This window comes from Podarcis vaucheri (assembly GCF_965113315.1).
Source record: "Podarcis vaucheri genome assembly, chromosome: 10".
Taxonomy (NCBI): Eukaryota; Metazoa; Chordata; class Lepidosauria; order Squamata; family Lacertidae; genus Podarcis; species Podarcis vaucheri.
The window spans coordinates 23542378-23555003 of NC_138748.1; the positions used below are offsets into that span (position 1 = coordinate 23542378).

General features: G+C 40.1%; 1 protein-coding gene and 1 long non-coding RNA gene across 18 annotated transcripts in view; one reads left to right on the forward strand and one right to left on the reverse strand.

Annotated features, from left to right (window-relative positions):
* NRCAM (neuronal cell adhesion molecule) overlaps positions 1 to 12626 on the forward strand; it is a 134818-nt gene that overhangs the window by 100249 nt on the left and 21943 nt on the right. For 7 of the 17 annotated variants that reach the window (XR_014223813.1, XM_082239498.1, XM_082239483.1 and 4 more), the window contains 3 exons: positions 867 to 1052; positions 8016 to 8141; positions 10445 to 10597. Coding sequence is in view for 16 of the 17 variants with exons in the window: in XM_082239498.1 (XP_082095624.1) it covers positions 867 to 1052; positions 8016 to 8141; positions 10445 to 10597 (465 nt within the window). In the remaining variant the exon portion in view is untranslated. The remainder of the gene's footprint in view (positions 1 to 866; positions 1053 to 8015; positions 8142 to 10444; positions 10598 to 12626) is intronic. The other 10 variants (XM_082239489.1, XM_082239485.1, XM_082239487.1 and 7 more) reach the window with 3 other exon arrangements.
* LOC309541790 overlaps positions 1 to 12626 on the reverse strand; it is a 65243-nt gene that overhangs the window by 49110 nt on the left and 3507 nt on the right. The window lies entirely within an intron of this gene.

Genomic DNA, 12626 nt, shown 5'->3' on the forward strand with positions numbered 1-12626 from the left:
TCCCATTCGTATAGAAAGCAGGTTGCATGATAGCACTTCTCTCTCTCTCTCTCTCTCTCTCTCTCTCTCTCTCTCTCGTGCAATCTGGCATCGTGTGGTTTTGGAATGCCACCTGATGGTTGAAGGCAAAATCACTGCTCGAAATCGCTACCTCCTCCCATCAGCCTTCAGTTTTGATTCATGGCTGGTTTATTTTTTTCAAAGCACTCCACTATACTTATTTCACGTTTAGGTTTTCCATGTTTGGATGGTCTGTCTGTCTGCCCTCCACAACTGTTGGTGTGCTTCTTCATTTAAAAGTAATAATAAAGTTCTTTCCCACTCCATTCCCTTTCAGCTTGCCCCATCAAACATTTTCTGCTTTTCCAGCATCTGTCAGACTCCCTCCAATTTTTTTAATAACAATTTTAGCCTCTGTTTTCCTCCCTGTTTGCCTTGGCTACAGCCTTAGAGACATGAAGAAGATAACACACAAATCCATGACTTTCTACGGTACCAGAGAGCAAGGCTGCATAATTCAATTTTTACCTAGGGCTGCTGAAAAGCATACTGCTTAGTGTGCCAAAACACGTGTGCCATATGGCTACATAGAATCCTAGAATTGTAGAGATGGAAGGGACCCTGAGCATCATCTAGTCCACCCCCCTGCAGTGCAGGAATATGCAGCTGTCCTATACAAGGATCAAGCCTGCGATCTTGGTGTTATCAGCACCATGCTCTAACCACCTGAGCCATCCATGGTCACGTGATTAAGGGAGTTTACTAATTCAATATATGTAGTAAAATCTGGTGCAATGCTTTTTGATGCAACAGTTATGTGCTCCCAAACAGCTACTAACTACATTATTTGTGCTGTCTTTCAACAGTTAATAACACACATGAATTAGGCCGCTTGGAAGAGATCAGTATACCAGCCAATGAGACCAGCCTGATATTAAGCAACTTAAATTACAGCACTCGATACAAGTTTTACTTCTACGCACAGACATCAGTTGGAGCTGGAAGTCAAATAACAGAGGAGGCAGTAACAATTATGGATGAAGGTAAGATGGGTATGTATAAAGAACGTCCACTTACATTTGAATAATTGTGCTATTTTGCTCTCTCTAAAAATAAGTGAATTTGGCTGGCTGTAGTTGGAGAATTGTCTCTATGGTTTTGGTTTTCAAAACTTTGGTGCTCTTAGAACTGCTGTAATGTTTATCCCTAGAAAAGCTGTGCATAATTGTTTTACAAGGGACTTGCATATGCATATAGTCACTTATATCTATTGTGTCATGCTAAACTATGCTTTAAAAATTGTCACATAGCTTTCCAGGCACCATAGTTGGGCTATGGTCACACGAAATTCACTCTAAAATGGCTATATGATCATCTTGCAGCTGTATGTATTTTATGAAACGGTTTCCTTGCTTCCCACTGCCCAATGAAAACAAGATTTTAGGTCATATCTGGATTGCACTGTTTTAAAGATTTAATGTCTACTTTTAGCATTTATACTTACTGCAGTCCTGAGTGATTCAGTCAGAGCTGCCTCCCCACCAGTATGGAATGGGGACTTACATTAAACCACTGTGGATTGTGCAGCTCCACGTGGGCGTTCTTTCTTTGCAAGTACAGATATACCCTGTGGGGAGGAATCTCTACCTGAAATATATATTTTTACGCATACTCTACAATACTCAACCAAGTGCACAGAAAATTGCCATTTGGGCCTGCCATTTGCTTTCATAGCTTATTCATTGGGACATATTTGAGCAGATACTTCCACAGAATCATTAGCATGAAGACAATAGTCAGAAAGCCATGTAAAAGCATCTGTTTGCATGTTGAGGTCCCCAAGCCACCCCAAATAACTCACACATCACACTGAATTTTTTGTTTAAGGTTTTTGGCATAATTTGGCCACAACTTTATTAAAATACAAAAAATGTGAGTGGTTGCTTAGGCATTGGTTGCGACTATCTGCCCCCGGTGGGGACAGACTGACATTTCGCAAGCCTGTGAAAGTCAGAAAAGGGGAATACATTTGGGGGTAGCGACGGAGCAGGGAACCTGCCCTCAGCCGTCCCCAAATGCAACCAGGGGCTCTTGCATGGCCCTAGCCCCTTGACAGGGTTTGAACAAAAGCAATGGCGAGCCCCTGTATTCCTTTAATGGAATACCCTTGCAGCAGCAGCATTAGAGGGGCAGGCACAGCCAATCCATGCCCCTCAACCAAACAAACCAAAAACCAATGCCTAACCGCAACCTTACAAGTTGTGACGATTTGCTACACCGTAGGCAAAAACCAAATGGCACCAGCCAATCAGCCAAATGGACAAAATTCCTACCGGGCCCCTGCCCCAAGAGCAGATGACCCCATGACAGGCATAGCAAGGTCAATGCGAACAACCCTAAATATAGTGAGGGGGGGACAGGCAATCCGATGCATGGAGTGAAAAGAGGAAGCTCTACGCTTCGTGCATGGAGTTTTAATGTTTCTAGCTGTCAATCACAAAATGGCAACATTAACCTCTTTCCAACAACAAGGGAAGCCCAATCACAACAGTGGCCAATGATCAATTGGCCCGCCCCACAATTTTGGAGTGTCTTGTCGGCCCCCACCGCAACACGTGCTCTCCATGAAGGAGAACACGCTATACTGCAGTTGTCTAAGCAGTATTATACCCTAAATATAATGCATTGTGTTTTGTATCAGTTTTATAGTTTTGTCTGCTGCATTAGGATTCTTAATTAAAGCCTGTTCTGCAGGTATAATACTTTCCTCTGAATCACTGCCCTAAATCTAATAGTATCCAAAACAGGGAATAAAGCCAAAACCAAACATAAGGTAAAGGTAAAGGTACCCCTGCCCGAACGGGCCAGTCTTGACAGACTCTGGGGTTTGTGCGCCCATCTCACATCTATAGGCCGGGGGCCAGCGCTGTCCGGAGACACTTCCGGGTCACGTGGCCAGCGTGACAAAGCTGCATCTGGCGAGCCAGCGCAGCACACGGAACGCCGTTTACCTTCCCGCTGGTAAGCGGTACCTATTTATCTACTTGCACCCGGGGGTGCTTTCGAACTGCTAGGTTGGCAGGCGCTGGGACCGAGCAGCGGGAGCGCACCCCACCGCGGGGATTCGAACCGCCGACCTTTCGATCGGCAAGCCCTAGGCGCTGAGGCTTTTACCCACAGCGCCACCCGCGTCCCTCCCAAAACCAAACATAGCATAACACATAAGATGCTAAGCAGGGGCAAGTTACAAGTGAAAGAAACTATAAAGTGACCTTCCCTCAGAAAACAAGTACTGCTGTTTTTGAAAATGCCAGACTAAAAGCATCATAAAAACTGGCAAACAGAGGAAAGTAATGCTGGCCACTTAGAAAAGAAAAGAAAAAGCTGTCAAGCAAGTCCTTTATTTGGACCAAGCAACCGACAATTGTCCTAAGTTTGGCAGAACAAGGAAGTGTCTTTATTCTGGAAAACTGCTGTAGTGTGTGTGTGCACATGCATGCACACCTATGATTTAACTTAACGGCACATTAATAAATTATAAGACAAAAGGATAAGTGGTTAAGAAAGGTGTTTTTTTAAAAAAATGATAGTAGGTGAAACAAATGCATGATTAAAACCACTCTTTAGTGTGAGTGTTTAACTTCTTATTTCCTTCTTCTAATACTTTAACTGCATGCCTTTGTGCTTTAATATATATGTGTAGATTTATACTATAGATAGGTATATAGATATATATGCTCCTTTTGTTGTACCTAATTATGTAGTGTCCTTTTATTTTCTTCCATTTATGCTGGTATTCTTCCGCTTGACCTAAGTGCAGGTAAAGATGAGCATGAATTGTATGGATTTTTTTCAAATTCTAAATTCAGTTTCTTTAAAAAGAAATCAGCCTGTATAAGTGAAAGGAACAATGCAATTCATTAAAGGAGAGTGTTGCGCTGATAGAGGGAATGTTTATTGGACATCCATCAATTTCTTTAACATAGTACTGTCTTATTGCTTCAAAAAGCATACATGTATGTACTGTCTTTCATGACAATCCATTAGACAGGCTCTGAGGAGGAGGCAAGTTTGTGCTACAGGGAGGAGCTCATTTTTCTATCACTAAGGCTGTTTTGTGGCAGTAATGATAGCTTAGAATCATAGAATCATAGAGTTGGAAGAGACCACAAGGGCCATCGAGTCCAACCCCCTGCCAAGCAGGAAACACCATCAGAGCACTCCTGACATAAGGTTGTCAAGCCTCTGCTTAAAGACCTCCAAAGTAGGAGACTCCACCACACTCCTTGGCAGCAAATTCCACTGTCAAACAGCTCTTACTGTCAGGAAGTTCTTCCTAATTTTTAGGTGGAATCTTCTTTCTTGTAGTTTGAATCCATTGCTCCATGTCCGCTTCTCTGGAGCAGCAGAAAACAACCTTTCTCCCTCCTCTATGTGACATCCTTTTATATATTTGAACATGGCTATCATATCACCCCTTAACCTCCTCTTCTCCAGGCTAAACATGCCCAGCTCCCTTAGCCGTTCCTCATAAGGCATCGTTTCCAGGCCTTTGACCATTTTGGTTGCCCTCCTCTGGACACGTTCCAGTTTGTCTTGCAGGTTTCTCTTACTTCAGAACCTCTGAAAATGCCTCTGCCAGCAATGGGGGGGGGGAGTAAAGGCTTCCCTCCCCAATTAATTCAAGCATTGGTGAGATCTAGTGCCATGTGTTTATTGGTCACACCGAGCTTTCATATGTCTGTGTCCTGTAGAAGCAAAGTGGGCTAGTATATTGCAAATAAAGTGGAAGCAAAGATGGTATTAAATAAAGTTCACTTTTCAAATACACAGACATGTACAGTCAGTTCATTGAATGCCATCTTTTGCTTACTCATTTCCAGTATTCCTTTCTCCTTATATGTGTGGCCTTAATAAACACACAGAGAGGATAGTTTCATGACCATTTTGGTTCCTAATACATACTGTTCTATTGGAGAGTTTTATGTTATCTGTTCATAGGCTGACCTGTTAAATGCGCTGTTTGGTTCACAGGCTATAGAACTTATTAGCTGTAAGTTAAGATGGCTGTTGTTATTAGCATAAGAAAGTGAAATATAAACAATAACTGGAGAAATGGCAATCAATGTTACTATCTAAAGAGTAGTATAGAACTGTGATGTTGTATTAAAGCATCATGGATTAAAACATCATAATGTTGGATTACTTCCTGTAGAATTTCAAATCAAAATTTCAGAGAATCTGGACACATCAGCCTATTTCTGGCTCATGTCAGTTTTCCCCAAGCATATATTCATAAATTCATTCCACTGCATTATTCTCTATTTTTTTAAAATCCCACATAAAAAAATTCTTAAACACATAATGAAACATAATATACATATAAAGTATATGTTAGCCTAAAATTTGCATTGTTTTATGAAGCTGGATACTTTCTTGAAGTGAGAACTATATCGCAAAATTCAGAAAAGCTTGAAAACTGAAGGGTAATTACATTCCCGCTGTTGGATTGGTCTAGGAGGTCCTGATTAGGTCAGTTTGCTTAAAGATGTGGTCTACATGAGATTCTCACCTATCCTTACTTGTTTTGTTGAAACACTTCAACAAAATATGCTTACAAATATCAAAACAGTTTCATACAGAAATTATTTGGTATATTGTGCTGACATGTTATGTAGCAGTTTGACACCTTACAACCACAACATACTTGTTCTGGTACATCCATAAATTAATGTTGTTGTTTTTACTTAAATAGAAGGTTGTCATTGTTGGTATTTTGCCTATTTATATGAATTAACTGGCTATTTGACTTGGTTAATAAAAAAATAAAGCTATATAGATATGTCGTTTATTAACTGAAGCAGAGGATAACAACAACAACAACAACAACAATGGTAATAATAGTAAGAAATTTTTAGTAGTAGCAGTAGTACCTCGCCCATCTGGCTGGGTTTCCCCAGCCACTCTGGGCGGCTCCCAACAGAATATTAAAAACACGATAAAACATCAAACATTAAAAACTTCCCTAAACAGGGCTGCCTAAAAGTCAGATAGTTGTTCATTTCCTTGATATCTGATGGGAGGGCATTCCACAGGGCGGGCACCACTACCAAGAAGACCCTTTGCCTAGTTCCCTGTAAACTTACTCAGAACTGGACCTCAGTGTCCAGGCTGAACGATGGGGGTGGAGATGCTTCTGCAGGCATACTGGGCCAAAGCCTTTTAGGCTGGATGTTAGCATTTCATCATCCAAAAATTTTAGAACTCCCCATTTCTTCCTGTTCTTACCATCATACAGGGGTATTTCCCCTGTTCATAATACAATAATCAGATTATGTACTGGGGTGGGGGGGAACCACATTGGCAAAGATGACAATTCTTTGTTTTCCTGAAAATAATAATAGTAATAGTAAATAAATAATTCCATATGCCGCTCATCTGGCTGGGTTGCCACAGACACTCTAAGTGGCTTCCAGCAAAATATAAAAACACAATAAAACATCAAACTTTAAAAAAATATCCACATACAGGGCTGCCTTCAGCTGTCTTCTAAAAGTCATACAATTGATTATTTGTTCAAAATCTGATTGAAGGGCCCTCCTCCTTGTCCTACCATAAAAACAACACAAGGATATAGTGGCAGCGATAGTGGATATAGTGGCAGCAAAATGAGGAGAAGGAAATGGGGACAAGAATAACTCTCATGGCTCTGATTTTCCACCTTTTCCTGTTTGAGTTTCACTGCAACCCTCCCTGGTGTATTTGGATGACCTTCCTGCAAAGCAATGGAAGCTAGGAGAACTAGAGTATTTCATTCCACTTTTCATTGGGAGGTCAGATTTCATGGAAGAGCAACAGCTCAGTGATAGAGCGTGTGAACATCCCCAGTTCAGTCTCCAGCATTTCAAGGTAGGGTTGGGGAGGACCTCCACCTGGAATCCTGGAGAACTACTGCCAGTCAGTACTGAGCTAGATGAACCCAGTGGTCCAAGTCAGTATAAGACCGTTTCCTATGTTCCTATCCTTTCACGGTCATTCATTTACTGTTTCTGAACAGAGATTTGATCATAGAATTGTAGAGTTGGGAGGGAATTGGAAGTCCAACCCTCTGCAGTAATCTTCAGTGGGGACAGATTTGTCCATCCTCACAATGCCCCATTGGTTAGAAGACGATATTTAAAGTCTATAAGGATAAGATGCCAGCTCACTATAAATGCAATACTGCTATTTCCACAGCCTACAGAAGCCTACTGTGCGCAGAGATGCACCCTCAAGATTCATGCACACCTTTGCTAGACATTATCAAATGATCATACTTGTAACGATGCGTTATCCTAATGCTGCATTTCATAGAAGAAGGCGGCTTTGGGATAAAACAATTCAATCTCCCTGCTGTTTGGATACAAGAAAACTTGGTACACCTGAATTAAAGGTTACCCCACCGCAGAGAGGGAAATATTGACATTGTTTATTTCCATTCTCAGTGATTCAAAGGTGGGGTAGTTTGCAAATAGGTAAATATAGAGAAAAGCAGCAGTTATATTCTTGGAAGCCCATTCAGTATCTGTAGTGGGTTTAGATAGTTTGACTCTAGTAGGAAGTTCTTTTTCTTTGTTAATCATAGCAGTACATTAGCTCCAGTGTTTTCATGCTTGTTGTATTAGATCTACTAATACTATTAGTAGACCTCCTGTCAGAGTAAAGTTCATGGTAGAAGCTTATCCAAACTCTTGTCACAGCCCAGGGGCTGAGGGAAGCTCCTCCCCTTGGTTCCATTTTAAAGAGGACCATGCCTGGTAACCAAGAGGAGGGGCTTTCACTGAACGGAAGAGTGGTCCATCTGAGAATTGCTGCTAATGGGAATTCATGGTAAGTCCACATTTTTCATTTTCCCGAAAACAGAAACAAATCAATATTCTATTTCTTAAGATTCAGGTTAGGGAAGAAGTTAAAACTGGATTGTACGAGATGCATGCAGCCTTTCATATTTTGCTCTGTTTTTCTTGTGTATTTAGTGCCGCCAGTGTATCCAGGGATCAAAAATGTTACGGCAGCTGCTGCTGAGACCTATGCCAATATCAGTTGGGAGTATGAGGGTCCAGTTCATGAGAACATTTATGTTGAATATGGTGTGGCAGGCAGTAAGAAGACATTTCATTGAATTCTTCCAAATGCTGTAATATATTTCAAAATATTTTAATAATAAGAAAATGGCCCCAAATCGACTTAAGTTTTCAAAAAACTAGTTTTGCTTTTAAAAAACTGCAGCAAACTTTTCAATATGAAGTGCATAGAAGTGTGTACACACACACATTTGAATTAATGTTATTTTATTGCATTGTTTTAGGAATTAGAGCCAACAGCACTTAATAAAATGCCCCTAACTAAATGGACATGCATGGAGCTGCACATAGAGTTTTCTATCACAGCTACTAAATTCCTGTTGACCAGCTGTTTAGTAGGTGGTGACTGAATCAAACCCTTTCCCTCACCCACAAACGGCAATTCAGCAGAATTTTTAGCATTGTCTTGAAAAGCGCACACAGCCCCAGAGGGAACAGCTCATGCAAAATTGTGTGAATTGGTAGTTCCCCACCAAGCAGCATCTATACGTGAGGATGTGCTGCTTCTGCATCTTCAATTACCCCTCTTTGCCCACCTCACTCTGGTGAGAGTTGATGAGGCAGCCCATCATGGAGTACATTCAGTCTTATTAAGCACATACATATTTATTGTGCTTGGAATTCTGTTATTAAAACCTCATTAATGCAATGCAGCTTCAGAGACACTTAACCTGAAAGGTTACGAAGCAAAAACGTCTTTAACAATACGCTTTAAACTACAGTATATTGAAACTGGTTTTTTTTTTGTGCCATTAAATTCATATGTAGCCAATTAGTCTTCATTAAAACTAGAAAGCCTGATTTTCTAAACATCTTCAGGGCAGCAATTTGATGCAACTATAATCCTAAAATTAAATGCTTGATGTTTTGCTGGCAAAAGGTGCCTGCTTGTTTGCTTTCCTTTAGTTGTATTATGTCCATGAGGTTAAAATAGAATAGAATAGAGTCGGAAAGGACCAACCAATACAGGAATCTTTTGCTCAATGTGGGGCTTGAACCCAAAACCCTGATATTAAGAGTCTCACACTCTACCTACTGAGCTATCCCCCAAAGGTCACTTTTTGGTGGTCAGGGCATACTTGCCCCATTACATGAGAGGGAAAATGCCATCATCAGTCCCCAGTAAAATCCAGTTTCAGAGAAGCCTTGTGTAATTATACAATGTGTATCTTTCACATTTTTAATAAATCCTGAACAGAAAGATGTGAGGAGCATATCTGAATGGAAGGATTTTCACTCTTAATTCTGAGAAAGATGAACTAGGCAGAAGTGGGCAGTTCAATGAGCCACACAAATTCTGGTTATGAATGAATTCCTCCCCTTTTCTTTGCTTGATTGCTGAGAAATTAAGGAAAATGTAAAGAAAAATCTAAGTAGAAAATGTGCCTCTCTAAAATATTTAGGGTTTTAACACCATTTTCCAAGAAAACAAAACTATAATCACATCTTTGTGGCCATTTTAACAGTTAAAACAACATTTCCTTTCCTCTAGCAGACTAATCAAAATGAATCTTTCACAATAGATGAAAAATGAGATTGTGACTGTTTCCAGGCTGATAGCTGCTGCTAAAGGCACCTTAAAGGCTAATAAATATCTAACAGCGTAAGCTTTCGTGAACTGGAGTCCAGTTCATCAGATGCATGAAGTACTATTCTAAGTTGACAAGTATATACCCACATAGGGTTGGGAGCAGGGTTATAAGCAGTATATATTTCATTATGAAATGAAATGCTAAAAGTACAAACTGTGACAATTACAGTATATCTTAAATGCACATAAAATCATTTGTGACTATACTATTCATAATTATTAATGTTGCTTTGTGAATAGAGGCTGTAATTATTTTACATCCATTTAAAGTCGGATATAATTATTGTAGTCTTCAGGTCTTTTTTAACTCGTTCCCTTCCAATCTCACTCCTTACTGTTTGCACATTCACACACACACACACACACACACACACACACACACACACAGTGTCCTCTAGAAGTTGTTCGACTACAAACCCCATCAGCCCCAACCAGCCTGACCAAAATTCAAAGAGGATTGTGATTTTACAACCTCTGGAGGGGTACCACATTGACTAAGGATGTCCATTAAAGCACGTACCATAATAAAAAATATTAGGCTTTAAGGTGCCACAATACTCTTTGTCATTTAGCCTACAGTTTACCTATATATTGCATATTAGTAAATAACAGCAAAATATTTTTGAGAAAGAAATCTAAACTTTTGCCAAATGGAAGTAAGAAGTGTAAGCATGAATTCAAGACAGTGAATTTAAATACTCCAATTGTTGTGTTCCTAAAAATTTTGTAGGCAAAGAAGATTTGAAAAAAGAAAATGTTAATGGTTCCCGGAACTTCTTTATGTTAAAAGGATTAACACCAGGAACATCATATAAAGTCCGGGTTGGTGCTGAGGGTCTTTCTGGTTTTAGGAGTTCAGATGCTGTGTTTGAGACAGGTCCAGGTGAGGCACACCATACCAATTCTGCTCTGCATTCAGAATTGTGATGTGTTAAGTGCTGGGAATCTGAAGTAGTGCTATGTTTGTATATTCATATATAAAACTATCCTTTTCTGCTCTATCCAAGGGAGAGCTAAAATGTGTGTCTCATACTCACACCAGCATGTCTTTGGTATGCTCCATGAATTTGTTGGTTGTCTTTATCACTTTGCCATTTGTTGTAAGGAAGTATACATTTTTCACGGCTCCTTTTGAGGGGCCCTTTTCAATGCTTTGTTTCTGGATTGTACATTTGTGTTAGCGAATAACTAAGTCTAAGGACATCGAACTCAGATTATCAAACTCGTTCCTTCTAGCTTAAGGATCAATAAAAATATATTAACTTTGTTGTTCTGATAGACCAAATGTATTAAAACCAGAATAAGTGTAGTATTTGGCATGTTTTGTACTGAATCAAATGTAAGAAGGGAGATAAAGAGCTTCTTTCCATTTATCTTTATAAAACAGCAATAATTTAAAGAGGAAAATAATAGTTTCTGTTACCAATATTGATGTCATGTTGAGTGGCATAATCATGTTCTTTATGGAAGTATTTAGCGGGTGTGCTGTTGGTACAGGTGTTTCATAAATTGTATATACACTGCAATATTTCAATAGCAATGCTAAGAACAAATGTTAATTTTATAATGTGGAACAATTAGGAAAATACCAAAGAACCTGATAAAAAGGGCCAGTTTAAAAAGTTAAAATCATGTTCTCTGATTATATATGGGAGGAATGCAAAGTGCTCTTCTACATGCAACCCCATGTGTTCAGAAAGGGTCTGGGAAAACGCCAGTACAGACGAATCCCCACTTCTGCGTGATCAACTCGCATGTGACTGCCAGGAGTGCCAACTCTAGGGGGACCTTGGGGCCCTAGCACCCACAAAAAAATCTTGTGGGTGCTCAGCATCCACACTACAGGGCCCCCTACACAACTTTCAGTGCCTTGCAAAGCACTGAAAGTCACGCCTGAGATGCTGTTTGAGGCCTTGCAAGACCTTGGAACCTGACCTCTGGTGCCCCAAAGCCTCAGTTCCACTTGTGGATATTTTTGGTACACTCCTTTTGATCTGGATTGGAGAGAGCGTGGCAGAAAGAGCATTTAAAAGGTGTTTAGAGGGTCTTCCCACTTACGCAATTTTCACTTATGCACATGGGGTGCTGGAATGTAACCCCCCATAAGTAGGGAGTCACCTGTACTCATAACACATGGTCAGCACTACCTATTCTGCAAGTACAAGCTGACAATAAGCTTAAATTCTAGACACACATTTCATTCTTCTCCACTGCCCTAGGCAATCAGTACTGTCTGGTTAAGGGGCTATAATGTTCTTTTACATTATATATTTCCAATGTATGGCTGTTTGAAAAATTGTATGGCATTATGGTAAACTCTTAAACTATGGTGTCAGTGTATTTAGTATAGTCATAGTAAAATTATATGATCTGGTCTTAATTCAATTCCCTACAATACCTTTTATCAGTTTCCTTCTGCGTTTATAGCAAAGCTGATAAAATTTAAACAGCAGCATTCACAGCTTTTTTATGTAGAAGTTAAGTGAAACTCTGGCAATAGGATGACACTTTTCTTGTGACTATTGCTGCAGAAGCCAACTGATTATGGGTGGGGGGTGGGGATTTCACACCTGCAAAGCTAAAACTAGACGGCAGATTTCCACAAAAATAGCTCACCTACCAGATAAACACAAAAATAGCAAACCATTGAATCATATAATTGGTTGGTCAGGTCAGTGGCTTTACCAGAATTCATGGTCCTAAAGAACACTAAATGTCAGAACCTTCCTGAAGAGGTGTATGTGCTCTGATGCAGTGTAGACAGCCCATACCACAGGACACGCAACCTATAGAGGGCCCTGAATGCTAGTGAACATGCAAGGGGAAGTCCTTGTTTAGAAGAACATATCCTATAGCCCCTTGGACCTTTTCATGCTGTTAGTAGTGGAGAGAAGGTGTGGAGCTGCCTTGCT